The sequence below is a fragment of the Watersipora subatra genome, chromosome 2 (genome assembly GCF_963576615.1).
Source record: "Watersipora subatra chromosome 2, tzWatSuba1.1, whole genome shotgun sequence".
Lineage (NCBI taxonomy): Eukaryota > Metazoa > Bryozoa > Gymnolaemata > Cheilostomatida > Watersiporidae > Watersipora > Watersipora subatra.
The window spans coordinates 13,902,210-13,926,614 of NC_088709.1; the positions used below are offsets into that span (position 1 = coordinate 13,902,210).

Here is a 24,405-nt window from a genome sequence, read left to right on the forward strand (position 1 = left end):
ATAGGATATTGTGGAAACTAACTAGTAAGAGAGGTCGTGGCCTCAGCATAAAACTATGCTATAACTTACTGGATGTGTGTGAATAGGAAATTACACGTAAATGGGAGATAAAGTTAGAGGTAAGTGGAACCAATGAGCTCTTTAACCTAGTAATACTTTAAATAGTCTATTAAGATTGTTAGAAGTCTGATTGTCTTGAAATAACTGATTCAGCATAAAGACTGTGCTCCCTGGTTTTGAAAATGTTTCATAGCAGTGATTCGTTGTTCAAGCCACCGCACGGTTATTTTTTGTTGAAGCGTCGCTGAAATGGCTAGCTGAAGTCACCGTCTTGCTTTTCTAGCATAAAAATACATTTGAGGAGTTTACACCAGTAAGCTTTCGGCTATTTAGATTCAGTTGGTTGCATCAGCATGCTTGATTCTTATCTTTTGTGAGTGCTTTGGCTAACTAGTTGATCGTTTACCGTGAGGCGTAAGAAGCCTTAGCTAGGTGATAAGCTAAAATATCAGTCTAGCTGAGGATTGGCGAGCTAGGAAGCCATGTGAATTTGTTTTCTGCAAAATGAGAGCTAACAATTTGCATGGTAAGTAATGTTGCTTGTAATGGACATACCGCAGGTAGATCTGCTAATGAAAATGTCTTTATGTAATTCTGTGTCGCAGGGAAGCTTAACCAGATTGACTGGTCCAAGTCAAACCAGGTCGCTATAAACATTAACAGACAGAAACACAGGCAAGAGGCTGGCAGCAGGGATCGACCAGCACCCAATCAAATATCGCGAGACAACCGATCAAGAACTGGTGTCACCTCAAGTCAAAATGACGACTCTGACATACCTATCAACAGATATCGCAGCGTCGTGGCGCCTGTCAAATCAGGTGACAAAAATATTGTGTTGGTAAAATAGAGTACTAAGGTCAACTTTGCATGCATGCTAAGCTGTCTTGTGGAATGACCTTGACTTACCCGGACTTACTTTCACAAATTATCTCTCCTCTCCTAACTTCATCTTGTCACATTTTAGCACAAAACGCATGTTCTTAAAAGCATCTTCTAAAAGGGTTTTATACCAGAAGTGGCGGCACATCCTAATGAAAGTTAGACACTATTAATTCCGAATGAGTAATATCAGCGATCAAAATGTGCTATGATCGCTCAATGTTAGTTGACAGAGAACTTTCTGAGGGTGGCCACTACAAGCTGCTTTGACAAGTGAATTGTAAGAAAAAGTTGAACCCTAATTGTAGGTCGGGAAGAAGAGCGAGTGATCACCCAACGAGCTTCTGCAGAAGTGACGAAGCGAAAAGGCACACGGCATTCTGCTAAAGGAAGTGATAGCGGTGAAGATGGAAACCCTGTGTATGTTGGATATATTGGCTCCTTGAATATCCCCCATGACAGCATGTCAACAGGTGAGTGTCTAGCACGACCCGCATATTTATAGGTGAACAGTTCATTTTGGAAAAATATATTTGGCAAGCGAGTGCCTACCATGACGGCATGTTCATAGGTGAACAGTCCTTATGACAGCATGCCAATAGGTGAGTGTCTACTTTGTAGGTGAAGAGTTCATATGACAGCATGTCAACAGGTGAGTGTCTGCTACAACGACATATCGATAGTTTAATAGCTCATATGGTAGCATGTCAACAGATGATTGTCTGCCATGCAGCATGTCTATAATTGAACAGTTTATATGACAGCATATTGACAACTGAGTGTCTGTCGGGACAGCATATCTATTAGTGAATAATTCATATAACAGCATGTTGATAGGTATGTGGCTACCATGGTAGCCCATCTATAGATGAGCAGCTCATAGAACAGTGTGTCGATAGCTAACTATTTGAGTGTCTCCAATGACAGCTGTCGACAGATAAGCAGTTCATATGATAATATATTCACATGTAAGTATTTTTTGTGACAGCATGCTAACAACTAGGCATTTCATAAGGCAGCTTATTCAAAGGTGAGCAGTTCTTATGAAAATATTCTACTGGCAAGTACCTATCACGGCAGCGTGTCTAGATGTGGGCATTCTATATAACATCATGGCTTCAGGTGAGCATCTCTCATAACCGCATGCCTGCAAGTTAATATTTCTTCAACTACATGAGCATGTAGACCTGCAGATAATTTTTGTGACAGCATGCTTCAGATAAGAGGTCATTTACATATGAGCATGTCATAACAGCTTGCAGCAGGTTGATATTCTCAACATGGGCATATATGAAAAACTCTATGGGCAGTATGACAACACAGTTCTATATTGATTCAATTCAGCTACTCCTGTGTGAGTTAGTGGCTTGATAAATGCTGATAGTGAGTCGGTAATTCTGGTCTCTTTGATAAGAGTGCAGGTGTATGCTTAGCCTGGCACGCGCCTCAGCGTTACAAGTGAACATGTTACTGATTTAGTTAATAGTCACCGCATACCGTGCTGTCTAATGAAAAGTGATTGACATAGCCGAGTTTCCTTAACTTAAGGCTTTAGAGCCATGGCTATTCTTCATTTGCTACAATATTGGTTGGGAAGGGGTGAACTTCCTTAACAACTCTGCAGTTTTTCTTCCTGTCAAATTTACTTAAGAATAATACCCATAGAGTTACTTCAACAACTTGAGGCTGCATGCTATAATAGAGCAAGCTGCTATAATATAGCAAGCTGTTATATTATAGCAGCTTGCTATAATATGGCAAACTGCTACATTATAGCATGCAGTTGTAGTAATGATTAAACTAGCACCTGGACTGTAGGCAGGGGTTTGAGGACACTGATACTACATCCTGGTAAAGCTGGCTTCATGTGTAAATCTATCATTGATTTTGATTGAGTTAGTTGCTTGATGTATTTACTCAGCGCTGCGCCAAAAAAATGACATAATTATTTACGTTCAAGTGCAATTGAAGTGTTATTCTGTCAACTAATAAATAATAAACTTAAATAAATTAATGAACTTTATTTATTGTTTCCTATGCCACAGATATAAGCTGATAATATATATATTATGACAAATATATACCTTTGATAAGTAATTAATGAATTTTATGGTTATCCTATGTCACAAGTGATAGTACCGAGCGAGAATAATAACATGAGAGCTACTAATGTTGTTGCTATACTACTTTAAATGAAAATTAAAAACTTTTTCTTTGTTTCTGAGTGACATCGTAAAGGTCAAAACATTCACCTCAGGCAATAGTATGTAACATGAGACTAGTAGCCTTAAGACCCTTACTCAAAAGGGTTTTCCAGATATGAAATAAAGACTTACTGACTGTTGACAAGTTATAAGCTCCCAATACCTCACCATAGCTAAACTCAGGTGAAACCACACTGACTGTAGATTTCTGGATACATTTTATTATAACTCTGTTATTATAAAACAGAGAAATGTAGCAGACTGGGGCACCACAGGCAGCAACAGACTAAAAAGCTTTAGAACACAACAAGCCTGCTCTTGTTGTAGTTTTTGTTTTGTAAAAAATAACAAAATATCTCAGGGAATAATATTTAACATCATTTTGAAGGTAAATTTAGCATTAAAAATAGATATTTTGTAGAATTAAGTGTAAAAACATTGGTGATGGTAATTTTTCTGTTCAGTATTAGCTTGTCATCATACACTATGCTGTGAGCTGGGGCGCCATGCTGGCGCCCCATATGCAGCTATAGATCTGATGTTAGTCACATAAGACAGCTACAATATGAGTAAGCAATTAACATTTGCTGGCCATGCCTTCTAAGAGTATAACTTTCAGTGTTTGTATAAGTGATTTATAGGCTTTCTGTATACGCACCTCAATAAAACTTTAGAAATAAGCTGACATTTGCAAACACAACTAGAATGTGTAGAGTCCACATAGTAAGTGTAAACTGGTTGGGTGGTGCTTGCTTGTGGCATGTAGGATACTCAGGCCACTAGACACAAGCAATATATAAAGGATACAAACATAGCATTCAATTGGCTTTTTGCAAACTAATGAAATAAATAGTTTTTTTTATCGTCAATGTATTGTAAATGAAAAATGATAAATTAGTTTTTTGCCTGTAAGAATATTTTGAAAAATTCTAAAACATGGGTAAAACATGTGAAAATTGAACAAAAGGTCAGCAAGGTTTCAGATTAAATTATGACAAAACTACTACCCTAGTAGTCCAGTGCACTGTGAAAGATTATCAGGTGTAATAACAAACAGCACAATTATTCCAATATATGGCAATGTGATTGAATGGCACAGATGGTGGAGTATCAGTCTACTGAGCTGAAAGTTTCAAGTTCAAATCCTGTCGAAAGCAATATTTTCCCAACCTTTAAGCATGGCTTCAGACGGAGGGACACGACTCTTATTATAGTAAATATTTAAATATTTATTGTTGCAGGCATCTGGGCAATACAGCGACCTATGTGTGAGCTGTACTTCCCATACAGAGAGCAGCAGACTTATGCACAGGAGAGGATAATAACACAGTCAATGACTGGACTCAATATCTATTACCTGCCTAGTGAGCACGCAGATGAGCCTGAGTCTCTTACTATTGAATGGGATGACATCCTTTATGTAGAGCCACTCAGGTTCTCTACGAAGAAGTGAGGCTAATTCTTATATTAATTTACCTTGAAGAAATTGATTTATTTATCCCCTTAATAGCACAGCTAATTAGCACTGACACAAAAATATTAATAGTAAATTTGGAATGACTGGCGTACAAATAGTTTTATTAAATTTATAGGCTGTTTATAATTAAAATTAAAACAGAAATGGTTATTCAAAGTATTTGTTTATGACCATCGATCATTTTAAATTACATTAATAAGACTTCGTAATCAATTTGTAAAAATAATTTATGCATATATGAGTCATTGAAATGAGCAGTCCTCATTGGACAGATTACAATTTCCCTGTAATTCCTTCCATCTGAAATCAGCTTCATTCGAGATTCGTTAAAGAAGACTCGCAGATTCGCCGTTAATAAAAGTTGATTTTTGATTCAAATTCAAATCATCAGAAAAGGTAGTGTAGCATATATGTCAAAGCCTTGAGTTTTGGGATACACTAGCAGCCATTTTAAAAGTGCTAAACTTCACGCAATCACAAAATTCAGTACATATCACAAATAAAACAACTAAAATGTTGGCCAATGCAGGTCTAAACCACTAAACCCCAAACCCCGTCTAAACCCATGGCATTCAGCTTATTAGACAGATACTCTAACCAACTGATCTAATCGGCCACGTTACAACACTCGCAGAATAATTGTGCCTTTGTGCTATGTGACAAAAAATGCTAACAGGCGAACAATAATAATATAGAAGGTTTTTATGACATCCAATTTCTTATATCTACATCCTTAATAAAGGTCTCCGCCAGTTTTGTCTTCTCAAAGTACATATATAAACCTGCCTGCTAGAGATGACAGAGAACCTGCTTGAATTGTCAAGTGCTAAAAAGTTTAACTGCTTGTTCAAGGAAAGTTAATGTAGCTGGCTGCATGTTGAGCTCCTGTCAAAGGTTTTAAGGGATGTACTTATGCCAGGGTTGCATAAGCACAGAAGCAGTTAGCTGAAAAGCGTACATATTCTGTTAACTAGAAACGCTTCATTTAACACTTTTATTCTTCACTTTTTGTTCTGCTGAATGGCACTATGAAAGTTCTCTCTGTGAGACCAGTAGCGTATTGCGTGCCTTCAATGGCAAACCTACAAGGATTATTTTACTGTTTGTATAGCAATCCCATTGACAGTGTAGCACCTAAAGAACATTTGTTTGCATTCATTCAAAGCTATTATAGCGGTAAACTTCTGTTTCATTCTCTGCTAGCGTAACAGCTGGATTCCTTAACTGAAATATATTAAAGAGATCAAGGAACTCGTGAAACAAGCGAAAAATCTAGGAGAGTCTGTGACAATATTAGTAATGTTTAGTTTTACAACAATACTTTTCAACAACACTATATATACAGTCAAGCCTCGAATTATGAGGAGCCTGGCATAAAATCTTAGTGACATGTGACTGAGCAACTTCATAAGCAAAGGTTTGAATGTACGTCTACCTTGAGACAATCTACAGAGCTGCCACGGGCTATCCATTGAAAACAGACTTTATCTATATATATTTCTCATATTATGTGTGTATGTATGTGTATCCCTCGAGCTATAGCTATTATTAGAATAGCGTAGCTGAACAATGCTGACGCAATGTAATGGCGTATCATCATTAGAAGCCTAGGCTTATAAACTAGCTTACCGGAATTTTCCTTTGACTATGTGCCAGGCTAATAGCTTGAAAGCTACAGTTGTTTGACAAAGTTTTAAAACCTTTAGTTGTTTTTATTATTCCCTTATTTATTTCAACTACACAAAACACTACTCTCATGATATTTAGTTTGAAAGTTAAAATGGGAAATGGTATTATATGATAAATACAAATCAATTTTCTGTCAAAAGACTTTTTTATTACCCGGGCAATACCGGGTAGCACAGCTAGTAATATGCTATTTTTCACTCGATTTGTCAATTGCCTGGAGACCTAGTGTTTGAGGAGTCCCTGACAGATCCATTTAAGAACAGTAATAATTATTTTTATACCTGCTAATAATGATTAACTCAACTCCTTGGTATCAGATGATTTTGAGCATGCTAAGAGTTGCAGACTTATGATTTGATACTTGAATAGGCTGTGAGTTACAGACATGATTTGATACTTGAGTAAGCTATGAGTTACAGACTTATGGTGTGATACTTGAGTAGGCTGTGAGTTACAGACTTATGATTTGATACTTGAGTAAGCTGTGAGTTACAGACTTATGATTTATTTCTTGAGCAAATTGTTGACTTGTAAATTGATCCCATAATTTGCTAGATGAACTTTTCTTCATGGTATTTAAGAAAATTCCCAACCAAGATAGTAGGCTCATAAATGTTGCCAAGGAGGGACACATATGCCTAGATTAAGGGAAGTTAATCTATTCCATGACAGCTTAAGTCTCTTGTCTAGTGCTAATCCATTAAGTTTGTAAAAAGCTGTGCCAGTGTTGCGTCACCACTACTGCAAAACACTTTTAAGGGGTGTAGTGATTTTATAGGGCCAAAGTGACATTTTCTATTTAACAAAGCACTGTTTTGCCTTAATCATCAAACAGAGCGGGATACAAGACTGACTTCACGTACAAGATAATCTATTTTTTCAGATAGCTATCAAAAATTTAAATTTTTATTATTTTCTTGAAATGAGCGATGTTTTTTCGACCGTAAATTTGAGTGAACTTTTTGAGTGGACACTGATAAAAAAGCTGCTATACTATTCAGCTTTACAGAAGCCACTAGGATTATCAGCATTCTAAATACGTATTTTGCAGGCATCCAGGAGACAAAAAGGCCGTACTTGCGGCATTTGAACCATGTGAGGCTCAAAGGCTTGCGTTGTTAGGCAACAGGGATTCGCTGTTTGTTGCACTCAGCAAGCAGCATAAACACATTTCACTGCTCAAGCACCCGGCTCTCCTCTGCATGGTTGTACGGAGCCCGCACTCACCCACTGAGCTCTTCGCCCACGGCTACATCTGTGGCACTGTTGAAGATTCAGTAAGTTACTAACAAGCTTGTTTGCTGCCAAACATTTGAGCTTTAGAGCCTGTGGTTGAGTTGCTGGCATCGTGTTATTAAATTGTCCCGCTAACAATATTCTTGCCATGTTGTTATTAACGTTTCCCTTGGGATGATTCACGCAAAAGTTCTTACACTAGTTGGCATCATCTATAGAAGTTATTCATTGAATGATATCTGACTGAAATATATATATTTTATATATATACACTTGTATATATTATATATGTATTTTGTGTGCATTTTGAAAAGTTAATAAAAAGAATGTTACGATGATAATTCTTTTTATGACTTATAATATATATGTTATAAGTCATAAAAAGAATTATCATCCTTACGTTTTTTTTATTAACTTTTCAAATGCACACAAAATTGTTCAATAAGACGTGAGCTATGTGGAAATGCTTTGATTAACTACTGATCCCATCCGGGAGCATGTATCACACACTGGAGCCTGCATTGTTGCCTTACAAAATATCAGTTAAAAAACGTTTCCCTTCAAGGTCACCCCTATAACTTTACAAGATTTAGTGTGAGCTGTTACACAGTGATTTTAAACAAGTTCATATATATCTGTTTGAATTTTTTCATGTTCATAAATTGGCTAGACTGCTCAAAATGGTCTAATTATAGTGACTTTTTTGCAAGTTTGGTCAAAATCAGTATGTAATACTGCAACAACTCTAAGCAGTTTTTTGGGAGCATTTTCTAATATAACTCAAGATGTATTGCTGAGATTGTGTGAGATGACAATTCAGATACTTACAGGAAGGCTGCTGCTATTATACAACAAAGTTTATTGTTCTGCTGACCTTGACAAAAGTAAAACTTATTGTAGTCAATCTTTTAACAAATAAGTTACCCTAGTTTTTTCAGGTGAAACCTTCATGCCTTTGGAAATAGGACTAGTAATCTGAGAATACCTCTAAAATAAGGTAGTCTTGCAATTTTTATTGTGTTGTGTACACTTGCATCAGCACTGCAAAAAAAACCACATACTATATTTGCTAATGGTTTTTTGTTTTAACAGGTTTTTCTGGCTCGAAATATCCGAGATGAATTAGATACGCGATACAGAGAATCATTAAAGTCAGGAGGTGTTAGCGCAGCTAGCAGGCTGTCAGCTTCTCATCTGTCACTCAGCAATGAAGACTACAAGCTAAACAAGCACTCAAGCTCAAGTAGGCTAAGTTTGCTTTCTGCTCGAAGGCTAAATGATAAAACATTTTTATAGTCGGAGACTATTGTGGCTGTTGCTGGTAGCGACACACGGTGAACAGTTCTGTCCAATCAGAACTCTTGCTGCGAGAGTATATGACAGCTTATGAAAAGCAACTTTATTTATAAAAATTTATTTTTACAAAATCTTTTTATTTATAAACAATCATGTGGAAGCAACTCTTTGATGAGTGCCCTAGTTAAACCTGACCTCAATGCTAAGCAAAATTTAACTTCAGTGTGTATGTCATCATTCTGTTGCAGTCCTACTCGTTGTTGGCAATAATGTTTGAGTTCTTATATTGCATTTGCTATAAGCTTGAATATAATCCCACGACCAAACAGAGCGAAGCGATTGGTTGGGAGATTTATGAAAAATGCACATGTGCACACAACTCTCGAAAATTATTCATCAACAATGAGACGAACCCTTGTATCAAAATTTCATCAACAAATTTAATCATCGTTTTGTAAAGTCGTTAAAGTATAATAACGATACAAAACACATAAAAACCTATTTAAATATGTTACCAAGTCTTTGTAAACCGTCGTTATTATCTTAAAACTTACCCATCTGAATGAATTATACACAAATAGACAGATTTATTTGTATGAAAATCGTTAATAAAACTTGCCAAACCTCACTTTTATAAAGGTTAAGACCGGAAATTGAAACGCCGAACGACAAAAAATAGAACGATTAAATAGTGCGCATTACACGAAAAAATAACGTGCACTTTTCACCAGTCTATAGCATTGTCGAATTGCCGAAGGTTTCGGTAATTAACATAGGAGTACTGAAATCGTTTCATTTTTGCCGATTTCAAATTAACTGACATTTCAGACACATTTGAGTACTTTGGTATTCTAACTGATGTCCAACGTAGTGTAAGTAAAGGAAATGACGATGATATTTTTTTCTAACAATTTTTATGAGATTAAGATATTTAATTATAAGTTTGGATATTTTTCGTGATACTTCTTGATATTGTTAGCTATGACGTTTTGAAATGCAAACAAAATTGCGCATTGGTTTTCTATTATTACTGTATTACTATTACTAAGTTTGGATATTCTTTTTGGTACTTTTTAATATTGTTAGCTATGACGTTTTTAAATGTAAACAAAATTGTTCATTGGTTTTCTATTATTACTATATTAATAATATTGGTTATTCTAATAATATCAGTGCATTTTACTTCTATTATTGGCCAATATTGCATTTCTCCTATTGCAGGGGAGAGATATAAGCATATAATCTTTTCTTTCATTATTGCTGTTTGTTGTATATAATAACACCCACACCCAGTACATTACAGCTACCATTGCAGTTATCCTATTGCACTGCAGTGTCATTTGACTGCTAATATTGCATTTCTCAACCATCAGTACCCTTTCTTTTTTCCAATATCACTTTGGTCATGGGCTGTATGACAGTGGAATTTCTAGTATATATAATATTATAATATTGTATATATTATATTGAATACAATATATATAATATTACAATATTGTATATATTATATTGAACATAATATATATAATATTGTAATATAATATTGTATATATTATATTAAATACAATATATGTAATATTATATACAATAGTAATATATATAATTTACAAACAGAGATAAATGTATTGGAATGATTGAACACCTTGTTGTATCACCTGGTAAGCTTCTGCACCACTGCATGGGTTGATAGTTTACAAGGAGAATTTATGTACTTTCTGTTTGCAGAAGTGAAAGTGAAACATAAGAAAAAGGAGAAGCGCCGAGACTCATACACCACTCACACAGGTATAGCCCATAACCCAAATCTATGGCGATTAACGTACTTATTGTGGGTGCTTAGTCTATATTGTAGCAGCTGCTCGAGTATATATGCTGCCTTATCTACAATAACAGTGTTTATCTACATGTAAGTCGAAAGAACAAACTGGCCTTTTCAGGATTGAACAAAAAGGAAGTTTTTATTTTCATCCATCATGTGCAATATTTGATGTGAATTGAAAACGATGTTTTGGTGTTGATATTATTTGTATACTTTTTACAACAGCTACACAGCAACATACAACTTAATAATAAAAAATGGCATGGATCATTAATGAGTTAAACCATAAATATTTATTTTATAGATATAGATATTTATAGTACATATATTTCAAAACCTAGTATAGTGTTTCTTTAAACACTAATAAAACAAACTGGTTAAAACTTTTTTCTACTCAAGCCAAAGTCATTGAATATTATAAATGAAACCCTTTCTTTATATGAACTAATTTTAGAAATAGTAAACTTGTGTCCTTTAAAAAAAACTTCGATAGGCTCCAATTGTCCACTATCAATGCTGATCAGAAGAACTTTATGCTCTCAGGCTATCAAAAAATAAAGTTGGAGAATGTTTTATTAAAACTGATTAAAGAGGAAAGCAGTGAAAATAAAAATGGCAGTGTTAGCTTCTAATACAGAAAGTACAAGATAATATGTAGCTGTTTGTAATATGATCACTTCACGTAAACTAGTTATACAAGCAAACTATTTGGTAAACACATTTAACTTTGACGTTTTGTAAAATCTGATATATTCTTAAAAGTGTGCCATAGATAAGTTTCCTTTTTGATAATTTAATTTTCAGTTTTACCAAAAAATATTTTTTTGTAGTTTTAATGATATGAAAGTTTGTGGTAGTATTGGTGTCATTAGCCTATAGCAAAATGCTTTGTATCAGGTAAGAATGCGTCAAGGATGTTTAATTTATGTTATGTTTGTGATCAACTCAATAGTTTTCACTTGACAACTCATCAGGTTATGGAAGAATAGTGAATACTACTCTGTTATTTAGTAGACTAACCAGAGCTTTGATATGATGATAAAATGAAATGATAAGTTCTTTCTGGATAGTTGGTAGGAAGGGAAGTTTTTAGATGGCATCATGATTGTTACCTGCTCTAATCATTTTTATTAAAGAATATTTAGTCAAGCAATTACGAAGCCAGTTAGTAATAGATAGTTCTTCTGTTACTCTGGAAGAGTTCAGTAGTAATATGGGGTTTGTGTGGCTCGTTAAATAGATAGCCAATGCTTCAACATCTAGACCAAAAAGTAAAGTTGTGTTCAAGCGTTTTATGTAGAAGACTAATTCTAGTTGTTAACTCTTATGGCACTAGAATAATTGGCAAATTCCGAGAGATCTTCAGTTCATTCACACTGAACTTGAATTAGCTTAAGCCTCAAGTTAACTTATGCCTTAAGTTAACTTAAGGTTTAAGTTAATTCAAGGTTTAAGTTAACTTGAGACATAAGTTAACTGCAGGCTTAAGTTAACTAAGGTTTAAGTTAACTTATGGCTTAAGTTAACTTATGGCTTAAGTTAACTTATGGCTTAAGTTAACTTATGGCTTAAGTTAACTTAAGTCTCAAGTTAACTTATATGGTTTAAATTAACTTAGGTTAAGTTAACTTAAATGAGGATAATTTAAGCTATGTACTTGTATTCATACTCGTATTTTGTAACTTATGATTGTTTAATTATACAATACTGTGTGTAGACTGCATTGATGCAATTTACTGTTGCAAATGCAACTGTCAGTTGACACATTCAGTAGACAGATGCATACCAATATAGTATGTGTACCCTTTCTAAATCATGGGAGAACTACTTCACATCTCGCAATGAGCCGCGGATACTATATAGTCAACAGTAAAACACTGAAATAGTGTTTGATTTCAGCTTGTGAATAATAGCTATGCTAAACCATTCTAACGTTTGTCTGACTTGCACCCTATCAGGTTACAGGCAATATATAGCGCCCAGCAATCCACCCAATTTCTTAAGGGATGGTTTGTTTGTATTATTGTTGAGTTATTTACCAGCTATCACACTTATACTCTGTTACCCTGCAGTGTTCTATTTTTTGACAGCCTGAGACCTCGTGAGCTCTTACCAATTATTACATTGAAGCTAACTTATAGCAAGTAGTTCACGGTTGTTACAAATCTGCAGAAACAAATGCAGAAGTTGATATGAACATACTCAATAAAAATTGAATAGGGAATTGAGACTCAAAAAGTAAGCTGTGGGGCTAAAATATAGCAAAGGATAAAGTGGAGTACTTTTGACAACATTTTCAACAGCCATAGGGCTACATTGCCACAAAATAAAATATGTCACAACAACTCAATATATATTATAGCTAATCACAAACTTTCTGAATAAGTAATACTTCCAGGTAATGTGGTCATAGACAATGCATCAAAGTGTTGTAGCTTCTAGACTGTTCATTCTCATCTTCGCAAAGGAATGCCGCTGAAAATAGCATGAGAAGCCAACTTCTCCATATTTGTTGGGCCTTGTGTAATGAATTGATGTTATCCAGAATTGTGCTATATACAGGTGATGATGAGGATGATCTTGGAACTTACCACTTTGGCATGATGCACTCGCCGTCTCCATCCTACAACTCGGCCTATGGTGACGTGGATGACACTGTCAATGATAACTTTGTCTTTGGGCAAGCTGGCAAACTACCCGCCTCTCGTAGAGACAGCCGCAACAGCTCATCCTCCGACGGTCGCTCTCAAGTTCACCCAGGCTATAGCAATGGTCGACCTGTCGGTGTCGTTCAGCCTCAGGCACCAGCTGTCAGAGATGGTTTTAAAGTCTTACCATCCAATGTGCAACTAGATAGATCCAATCTGAAGCCGACAGCGGTGAACGTCAAAACCAATCGATACAGTGATGTAAGTGTTAACAATGCCGCATGGTACTAATTGTAGCGATATTTGCTTGTCAGTTGAACACACTGCCTACAGCGGCAGTTTAATAGATACAACATTAGCCTATAGACTTCAATCCCTATTGACAATCTGACAGAAGGAACTACACCCAATTTTAAGTCATTTGACCAGCATAACTAAAAATCTGAAAGGCTAGTACAAACTAAAGAGCACCTGACAATCGTCGTCACTAAAGAGCACCTGACAATGGTCATCACTAAGTACTTTCCCTTTTAGCCATGGTTTAAGGTGAGGTGAGTGTTTGCAAGTCACAACCTGTTTTTTGGTGTCACATGTCTTCAGTTTCTCTACCTCACTACTCCTATGTTGGATGATATAACACTGATGCTGCTGTGTATAAAATATGTATTTGAACATTTTTACTTTATTGTCATGGTTTAATATTAAGTTTAGTCTTGCACCGAGGCTTGTACATGAACATGTTGTTTTTATGAAAATACAACAGATTGTATAGTATTTCAAATGAAACTATGTATATACACAGCAGGCTAGTAGTTATGTGTGAATGCTCTATCTCGGCAGGTGACTCCAGAGTTGGACCAGAAACTAAAGATGAGACAACAAGAGGAGGAACCCATGCTGAGTCCAATGGCTCCACGCTCTGTAGTGAACCCACTTGCAGAGGCTGAACCTGAACAGCAGAGGAAGTCGTTCCTCAGCCCAACACCTGGACCAATCAACAAGGTAGTCGTCATTTTAGCATGATAAATCTGATCGTTACCTCATGAAATGACTTGCTCGCCGATAATATAGTGTTTCATGGCTGACTTTTGCGCTGACATAAACTTTTAATGTTTGAATTGAAGCTACTTGCACTGGTTCAACAAAAATATGAGTGGAGACATTCACCGCAGGTGCTCCTAGTCGTCTATGCATGTTTTTAGATGAGTACATCTCTTCCATTCAAGCCTGCTGCTGCCATGCCACAGTCAGGTTGGCATGAACCAGTCTTGGGAAACTTCAAATCTAAGGAAAAGATACATAATAAGTAAAAATTATAATATATATAAGAAATATTATATATATATTATTAATAATTAATTAATATTATTAATTATATTATAATAATTAATATAAATTAATTATATTATTAATATAATTAACTAATTATATATATATTAGAATATATATAAGAAGATACTTCTGTTACTGTTCAACTTTCTGACAAGTTTGTTGCTTAATACTAGGATGGGACTACATTAGTATTGAATCTGAGAGCTTTAAAAATAATCTTTACATAAAAACCATACATCAGGTGCAGACCAACAAAGATATATACTATATATTTTAAATTTTATAACCTCTTGGCTAGTAAGTTTGATTGATTTGGCTAAAGGTTTTAAGTTCCAAGTGGATAATGATATTTACCATTGGAAATGTGGTACTTCTGCCACTGTTAGAGCTACCCATGATGCATGCTAGTGTCTGTATATCATCCAATCATCTCCCCTTGTTAAATATAGCACTAGGATATTCGGCATGCAGTTAACAATCCAAAGAAAGACATATAGAAAAGAGAATTTCACTATAGCTCTATTGCGATTCAATCCTGATGAGTGGTGAAATGACTCCAACTTATCATCCAAACTCGCATTCTTCTGTTCCAGATTAAATAGTCAGATGGTTGACGCAACGGAACTGCCGAAAATGAAGTCCGATAAAAAGGAACAGGAAATAGCACATCTGTTCTCTGATTTGAATGTTGACTCAGCAGAACTTCACGAAGAAAACAACAATTTCAGTTTGCGGTCCTCAGGTCCTACTAGCCAACTGCATGAGGCCATGGGATTCATGCCTTGACATTTTTTTCCATTTGAATACAGTAAACCGTACCAGTTGAATCATAAAGTAAAAATATGCTACAGAAAACACACGTGAACCATTGGAAAACGATATGAATTATAGTTTCCCTTTTCTCCAATGCAATGCGTACATTAGCCTAAGTGCAACTAGTAAAATGTAGTTCTGTTATGGTCGATGATGACATAATCACTTTATACAAAAAAGCTCTTCGATATGTAGTACCTCCAATAATCTTTAAATAAGCATATTCATACCTAGGTTACTAGGTAGCAGACGTCTACCTTCCTGAATGCAGAAACAAGCTAAGTTCAATCAGCGTGTTTCATATCTTGTATGTGCACTATTCTGTCACCCTTTCATCAGCAATTATGACCAAGTCTTCACTTTGTTTGTTATCCCAAGTCTGGAATATCTCTATACAAACCTCAACGGAGGTAGCAGCGCATAGACATATATTTCATAAACATTAAGCATATCAAGTAATCTAACAATGTATTGTATATCCTTAGTATCGAGAGGCAGGGATCTGTGATATTCGGTTTGTCTTACAACTTGTTGTGTATTACAACACTGATTGTTTATATTCTCACTTATTACTACACCAACACCAGCTAATTATTTTACAATGGATATACAAATCTTTATATAAATATATGTATTTTGCATAATAAACAGCAGAAGCTCACTATTGTTGAATTGACAGCGTGTGGATAATGGTATTACATTGTAATAAGCTCCTGCAAGGCATTTTTACAAAATTTACAAATGTTTTATAAGGATGGCAGCGGGTCAGTTACGCGTCCTCAGTGGCTCGGAAGTGGTCATCATCAATGGTCGTGAATATGAAGCCGTCAGCGCTGAGAGAGTTTAGAGCCTCACTAGAACAGCAAACAGAGCATTTGTTCAACCACAACCATTATGTTAAAATCTGCATGAAGTCAATTAACGTTCGCAAAAGGCTTAAAAACCCAGGGGTTTCTATAAAAAAAACCCATCTGCATGAACCTTCAGTTGTTCTAAGAGGTAACACATGGAAAGTGCAATAAAAAAATTACAATGTGTTGTAAAAGATCATTATCACTTGGAATTAAAAATTACTGAAATTATTTTGCAAAAACTTGCACATAGCAATCCTCGTTACATTTCGGATTAATTCGCTCAAATTATCTTCAGTGAGTCTTACAAGTGTTCATGATTGCACAATTTTTTAAATCAATGTTTGATAGAACGTGTCATTATTAATATACATTAGATAAGCAACTTGTCCCATTTCCGAAGAAAGTACACATGGTTTGTTACAAGCCATCACTCCTTGAGTTCCATTGTGTTTTTGTGGTGACAACATTTTACAAATCACTTTTTTATTTGTTTGATAATGAAAACATTTAACGAATATAAAAGATTGTGCACTTTTCATAATAGGCAGAAATAAAACCTATATACAAACAACCTTTAAATTAGAATGAACAGTAAAGTGCCAGGTTGGCTATGATCGGGCGAACAATAGTAAAAATGAAGCAAAGAAAGGCAAATCCTAACAAATTTTTAGCATAAATTAGAAAATGCTCCTATCTGTCTAGGATTGCAAATGTCTCTTGGCACACCATTGAAAATCACATTCAATAGGTAGGCTACCAACTGTGCTACTCCTATATCAGGAGGAGGCCTAATTCCAGAAGGTGGGAACATTGTTGTTGTGCATTATTCCACCAAAACAACATGTAATGAGGAGACAATTCTTACAATGAAGTATTCTAGTCAATACCCTACAGGATGGAAATATTTGATGGATATAAAAATTCGCGATTTCGCGAACAGTCAATTCCGCGAATTATTAAATTCTGTGAATAATTAGTTCTATTTTTAATCACAAGGGAGAATAACTACTGCCTCAAATTAAAAACTAGCCGCTAGGCATAAATACTAAACGTAGTTGAATTTTAAGACCTTTTTAAAATCATTGCTGGGGCTTTGAGTTAACCCCAATGCTAATGCATCACATTTCTTTACAAAATTATTCAAGGTTGTCACAAGATAAGCAGAATGGCGTCATCGCAAAAATAGCCCCTAGGCAGAAGTACTAAACGGAGCCGAGTTCCAAAATTTCTTTAAAATCATCGCCGGGGCTTCGAGTTTAATTGCCATTCCATCAAACTTTACAAAATCATTCAAGATTTTCACAAGTTATTCGGCATGGCTTCGTCATCGCAAAAATCTCTCCTACAGTCTTTTGACATTGAAATCAACTCCAATCTCTAATACCGTAGTTGAGGACGATAATGATTCTGATCTGGAAATTATGGTATGTAATTGATTTGCAATGCAGATACGTTTTTCCATAATTAACTGCGTTAGTCAATTCTTTTGTTTAAAAACTGATCGCTTTCATTAAATACTTCAGCTATTGTTTTTGTGCTTCCTTAACACTTATTAATATTTTTTCTTTTTTGTGTTTACTGCAGATTGAGAATGAAACACAGCCTATTCCGATTACGAAAACTAGAGACAAGTAGTAATAATCATCAAGGCAGGAATATTGGCAGAGAAGCAACCAGTCAACCTAGATCTCTTCATCAACAACAACTCCTTGATATCGCTACAGCAAACATGATTATATTATATATTTTATTTCATGTATAGATATGTTATAATTTATTACAAACTTGAGTGTACAAATTAAATATTTCTAATACAAATAAAATTTTACAAACGATGAATGGAGTAAATATAAACAGTTTAGTCTATATGGCAGTTGTCTAGCAATAAAATTAAACTGATACTCTTGATAAGTGAATACGAGCGTGTAATGGTGCTATCTGACTAGTTATTTTGGCAATAGCAGCTCTATATCGCTGTCACTGTCTTGGGTAGATGTTAAAGGCGAGTCTCTCGCTACTACATGGCTGGTAAGGGAGTTATCATCAGAACTCTCCTCGTGGCTTACTATTGCAAAGTTCTGCCGGTTGGCCAAAAATTTGTGCTCGTAAAGGAGTTTTTGTTCCTTTTTTAAAACAGATATATTCTTTTCGTTAGCAGCCGCGGTCACCTCTACCTCAATTTCAAGATCTTCCTGAATGACATCTACCACCCTTGCAGTCATTGTGCCTCCGTGTATGATGAGAAATCTCTCTCTCACACTAAAACAAATAACGAAGCGGTAGGGATGAAAAAATAAATATTGCGAAGAACCAAAGTAAAATTCAACTAATTTAGTAAATAGTTTTGAAAAAACTCATTACTTACCACAAGTTGTTGGTTCATCAAAGGCCTCCAAATCGATGAATATTCGTGAAAACCTCTGAACGCAGCAAGAAATTTATAGCTTGGCATGATCGACTCGTAATTGTAAGCTGAATAGAAACCGAAACACGCGGTGTGCTCATGCGTAGAGTTAACTCTATTGCTAGCCGCAATTGAGTTAACTCTTAATAGAGCGTGACAGCGTTCAGCCGCAAATAAATTAATCTGCGAATATGCATGGAAAAGGCAATTTGCGCGAAATTTAACTCCGCGAATAAATTTATCCAGTAGGGTATATTCCAGTTGATACATTGAAAGAGGTGTGTTGTGGTGAATAAGAAATAAGTTGCAGGTAGACAGACAAACAGACAGACGAGATGAACACTTTCAATAAGATAATAGACTACTGCAGACAATCCAACTCAATGTTGCAGGAAACAAACATCATCCTGCAGATGATAGCAGGAATACATGAAAAATTGTTTTAGAACTACTAAAAAGCTGACATTTTAATTAATGTTTTAGAATAAAATATAATTATCAACACTTTGCCAGTTGTCAAGAGATAGTTACATGCTCTTTATTTGCTTTGACCTTGCGGTACCCAGAAAAAAAGATGTACTCAATTGGGATTGTTGTGTTTTGATGATTTGTGAAATAATATGCGTGATATATATTAAGCCTGGTTCCCATATACGCAGCGAAGCACCGGCGACAGCGCCGCAGGCTATCAACGGTGAAATGTGAACCTACCCGCCAGGCATCAAAAGTTTAGCGCTATTCAAATTTCGTGATGAGCCGCAGGCAAAACCTTCCTGAAATGCACTGTACAGGTGAAGGTCAGCATTATCGAAACGGCATGACGAGTGAACATTTTTATTGCGGTTATTGGCGATGCAGCTTTATGTGAACAGAAGCCGCCGAGCCTAGTGCCGCAAGCGTTTTGCTGCGCAAGATTACTGCCGAGGTCTAGCAATTGATATGGGAACAAGGCTTCAGTTATATACTACCAATAAGCGATGCCGGGAATTTCTTCCATTTTCAATCAGATAGCAGCAGGCGGATGTTTAAGAGGTTCACAGGAACCAGGAGTTGTGAAACTAAATATTTTTAGCGATATGGCGGAAGGCACGGAGACACTCGTGTGAAGTTTGGATGACATCCAACAAAAATATGGAAACTCCTAGCGTTTAGACTGACTACCACACGCACGCCTACACGTCACGTAGAATAAATATGTAGATGAATTAAAGCAAACTAACATATGAAATAGTAAAAACAAACTTACTCAATATTAGCAGGTGTGAAGTGTGGAAGGGCTGTCTGGATCTCAGCCTTGCTTAGTCCTGTCATGTTTTTGGTGCCCTGCACCACAGTTCGCACTTGTTCACTTATACTCGCGTCCTTGTTCAGGGTGGTCGAGTCACCTTGGCCCACCTGAAAGCATTATGCATGCGGACACAGGTGTGAACACCAATGTGGACCCGTGGAAAATAACCAAGTATATTTCTACCATAAGGTTGTATTGCCACCATAGAACTAGGCCTATGTGATCAGTTGGCTAATCTATCGAAGGGTCTACCTGAGGTACTTCAATGAGTGATATTGCAGTTGAAAAACTTGCGACTAAAATCCTCTAACAAATGACAAACACACACCACACCAAATGTACCTTGTAATAATTACCAGGTTTTTTTGGGTTGGGTGAAATGATTCGTCACTGCCAACGATAGATCATCAGGCACTTCACGTGTTCTATTTTTTGTGCTACTATGTGCGATCCTATTGGTGTTTGGATTTGTTAATAAGCAGCAGATATGCTAAGCAATACATCTTGATTATGATTGGCTCTACAATCATGGATTCTATTGGCCAAAACACATAAGGTAAAAACAATCTGTTATAAACAGTTGATGCAAATAAGCAAATCACAAGCCAACTTGCATTATGATTTTCTTTGGACAACTGATGACAAAAGTTACATAGGGCGATCGTCTAGTATCGACTCCTTCATTTTGAGGAGTGCCATTTATGATTTGATGCTGTACGTAGTATTGACATTTACTCCCTGTTCTTCTTGTATAAAACAATAGTTTCAAACTGAATAAACATTTTGTTGTCAACTAAAGTAAAAAAAACTATAAGAAAGCCAACGTTAAACTTTTGAGGAATGATCAAATATATATAATGAAGAACCCACCTCTGTCATCTTTATATATGTATGGGTCATCTCAAGGAGATGCATTGTAATTTCATTTGGGTCTTTCAGTCTCGCTATTCTGCTGATGATCAGATGAGGAGATCCTTGGAAGGACTTGACAGTGCCATAAACTGTCACATATGTGCCTTCCGGAATCATCTCTGGCTGAATATTGTCTTCATCCTGTCAAAGAAACTCCCAGGCATGAAAAATCATAGATGTCGCGTGCAGGCAGACATATTGAGGAAGTCGGACACAATTAGAACTCGAAAAGATAAACATATAGAAGTAAATAAAAACCCACATTTATATATTCCCTCGCGAGTATAGTTGCACCGGAGCTATCCGCCAACTTGTAGTCACATCTCTGATTGTTCATTTCACATGTCAACACTTTGCCCAAGATGACCACCTGAAATTATGAGTATGACATGGAAAGGAGAATCGGTATAAGGGAAAACATTTAAGAGAAAAACGTTTATAAATAAACTGTTACTATAAGTCACAGCATAGCAAGCATAAAGGGGAGTACAATTTCAGGTTGTCAACATTTCATGAAACGCAATGAGTATGAGTATCTAGAGAGAATTCAATCAATCATCATGTTGGATTAAAGAAACCGTAACAACACTAGAACCAGCATTTTTAACAACTACAATGCTGTAATCAGTTTTAGTAACTTCGATAGCTCCTTGTCAGACTACACTAACCGTGGCTACAGTAACTCTAGTAACCATGACAACGACCGGCCGACTTTAAAACTGTGGTGACCAGCTTTAGTTATTGTGGCGATGCCTCGACTCTTGCTGGGGCCTTGGCCTGTTCTTATAGCCAATCATGTGAACAAATCGATGTCTACATGCATCGCGAATGACGCTCTAACCAGAGGTTGTAATCATATCAGCCTCTTGACCAGCAATGTTTTGAGCCGTTGTCTAATGCAAAAGATATTACCACAAACAGTCTTACTACAAAACCTTGAATACTTTCGATGTCCATGCCAGACATAAACTATACAGAACTTACTTGCTGTAGAGGAGAGCCATCCACTGCTGTGAAAGCATCATCTGAGAAAGCTCTGTGTATATACTTTATGCACACTGGCTTCATACCATTTTTTTCCTAAATAAAAAATAATTGAAATATATGCATCACCCAAGCATAAACTCTTCTATATACAAAAACTAGCGGAATGCCTAGTGTAGCACGGGTATTAAAAAACAACTTACAAACAGTGGCAGGTAATGTAGTTACCCGCCACTTGCCATTCGCCTGGCACATTGTCAATAGCAAATTTGAGCAAGCTAGTATCCGTATTGCTAAACTTACTAATGAAAGCAAGCTTTAGTGACGTTGCGTCATAACGTAATGCAGAGTCGCAATGCGCATTTTAACCATTTTAACCCCTCATATCACCCAATGAATCCAATGCATCTTGCATAACCCAATTGGCTAGCTTATTACCCGGTGAAAAGGAGGCACTGAGATCAAATCTTTTGCGATGTAGACTCTTCATTCCAAGATTTTAATAGCTATAGCTGAACAGACCCAGTCACGGACAGACACTGAGACATATATATATCGAAGCTGAACTATATTTATGTAAGAAATATAATATACAATTATTTAATCAGTATGGCTAAGTTTCAAAAAATACTATAAATTATGGGAGTAGAAACAGACTCGATAGCCTATAAGCAAAACTAACATTAGAACTTCCTGCTTTAGAGATTCTCGGAGATGCATTCACACTGGGTGAAGACTCAAAGCCACCTACAAGAGGAAATGAAGTTGATGGTCTAAAAGGTTTATGGTACGTGATGTGATATATTAACAGCATTGTTATACTGAGTGACTTGAGAAGGTAACTGTTTGCTGAGACAAGTTAAGATTTAGTGTATAGCCTGCTAAATACTTTGATGTTACAAAAGTTGTCATTACTAGAAGATAAATATACTAGCAAACTTGTTAGTCACTATGCACATGACTTTATCGACATTAAATATAGGTAAATACTTAACTTATTAGTGATGAGTTGTTTAAATGAATTGCTGAATCGCTGAATACTAGGCCCTATAGGCGATGGTACACTAAAACTATTGTCTATAAAACTGCAAATATACGAATTAGGTCGACGATCAAATTAAATTAAAACCATGATATTGATAAGTAAGAAACAAAAAACAACTTTGGAAAGATGTTGATCTCAGCAATATATGGGACTAAACTGCACATTGTATAAACGTTTTTGGTTGCAAGCAAATTTAAAAAAAGTTCGCACGAGCTTTTTGGCCGAATCTAAACTGCTCAAATTTTTTGGATGAAAAGCTTCTATGAGTTACTAATGTCTTGAGAGGCCATATTATGTAGCTGTTCAGTTGACACATCTGCTGGATTAATTCGGTATCGTTTCATTTCACAGATAAATACCTGCAGTAACAGCTAGTTGATAGAACTTCGCTGCAGTAACAATAAGTATCAGATTTTGATAATATATCAACAATTATTTCAAGTTTTAAGCTATAACTTTAAAAAGCTTTCGATATGTTTTCTTTTCAATTCAGGTGAAACGTGTATCTAACGCATTTTACGGAAGCTTTTGGTCCTGCATGCATATAGTTTAGTGAAATACGCTGCAATGATGAAACATATGCTCATGTACTAAGCAATTTTGCCCCGCACCTGATTGATCGTTCCATGCCATGATGAGAGATGTCAAACCAAAATAATTCTAAGGATTTTCTGTATGTAACAATTCGCGCCCCGATTATATAGTTTTGGAACTGAATGCGTGACTAAACTGATTGGGAATAATTACGGTGTACAGTATCAACTCAAAGAATGAAGTCTACATTAGCGACTCAAGTATTATCACAGCAATCTTATAATAATCAAAGTTTTTTGAAGAATGCGAGCGCTAATGCTCAACTTGTCAAGAGTTGTTCCCTTTTTAAAGTTTCGACAACTCCTAGAACAACAATTATTTTAGTATTTTCTTTAGCCCGTACCGCATAGATTTACGTACACCACTTCAGACGAAATTTCGATAATTTTTAGTGACTACAAAAATAGCTATAGAAAACAATAACACATTGCTTTTGTTACCAAGATCACAACCTAGAGAGTATGATAGTATGCAGCCAAATATGGTCATCTGCAAGATAATATTAGAAAAAAAACTTTGGTGCTTATTTAAATCACTACAAGAGTCAAGAAGTATTTCTTAAAATTTATTGTCTTTGCCCAATCAATTTTGACTACTTTGCACATCTAGTCCTACACAAACCCTGATACATCCAATATTTACATTTTAACATAGATATATATTCTTTATACTGAATGGCATTATAGTACATGTACTCAGTCATGTACTCAGCTTGTAAGCAACTGCCTATTTTTCATATTTCATCAACATTACACAGCAAATCATTTTGCTTTTTATTTTCAGTTCATCTTAAAAGCTTTTACAGGACAGTTATCAGCATTTCATTAAGCTTTAGTCTTGACTAGCCTTATTATGCTTAACACTTGAC

The 24,405-nt window shown here is 35.8% G+C and overlaps 2 protein-coding genes across 3 annotated transcripts; one reads left to right on the forward strand and one right to left on the reverse strand.

Annotated features, from left to right (window-relative positions):
• Positions 1–15,927, forward strand: LOC137388857 (uncharacterized). Its single transcript, XM_068075323.1, has 11 exons — positions 1–119; positions 666–881; positions 1,251–1,415; positions 4,388–4,595; positions 7,364–7,589; positions 8,641–8,791; positions 10,570–10,629; positions 13,226–13,572; positions 14,152–14,313; positions 14,514–14,617; positions 15,237–15,927. The coding sequence occupies exons 1-11, from the start codon at positions 101–103 to the stop codon at positions 15,427–15,429; spliced, it is 1,851 nt and encodes a 616-aa protein (XP_067931424.1). The 5' UTR covers positions 1–100; the 3' UTR covers positions 15,430–15,927.
• A 149-nt stretch (positions 15,928–16,076) lies between these two features.
• LOC137388859 (replication protein A 32 kDa subunit-like) lies at positions 16,077–23,666 on the reverse strand. 2 transcript variants are annotated; one of them, XM_068075325.1, is made up of 7 exons: positions 23,555–23,666; positions 22,581–22,645; positions 21,899–21,994; positions 21,177–21,284; positions 20,873–21,055; positions 19,961–20,109; positions 16,077–16,310 (listed from the first exon to the last, which is right to left on the reverse strand). In XM_068075325.1, the coding sequence occupies exons 1-7, from the start codon at positions 23,574–23,576 to the stop codon at positions 16,226–16,228; spliced, it is 708 nt and encodes a 235-aa protein (XP_067931426.1). In that variant the 5' UTR covers positions 23,577–23,666; the 3' UTR covers positions 16,077–16,225. The 2 variants fall into 2 exon arrangements, with proteins under 2 accessions (XP_067931426.1, XP_067931427.1); XM_068075326.1 differs by lacking the exon at positions 21,177–21,284.
• Positions 23,667–24,405: the final 739 nt, after the last annotated feature.

Bases quoted from the DNA above. Each gene is read 5' to 3' on its own strand.
- LOC137388859 (XM_068075325.1), bottom strand. From the start codon at position 23,576: ATGGCATGGAACGATCAATCAG. The intron at 21,995-22,580 runs GTTAGTTTTGCT...TTTTTTATTTAG, and splicing joins CTAAAGCAGGAAGTTCTAAT to GAAAAAAATGGTATGAAGCC. The intron at 20,110-20,872 runs GTGGGTTCTTCA...TAATGCTTTCAG, and splicing joins CATATATAAAGATGACAGAG to GTGGGCCAAGGTGACTCGAC.
- LOC137388857 (XM_068075323.1), top strand. The intron at 14,314-14,513 runs GTAGTCGTCATT...GCATGTTTTTAG, and splicing joins CACCTGGACCAATCAACAAG to ATGAGTACATCTCTTCCATT. The intron at 14,618-15,236 runs GTAAAAATTATA...CTTCTGTTCCAG, and splicing joins AAGGAAAAGATACATAATAA to ATTAAATAGTCAGATGGTTG.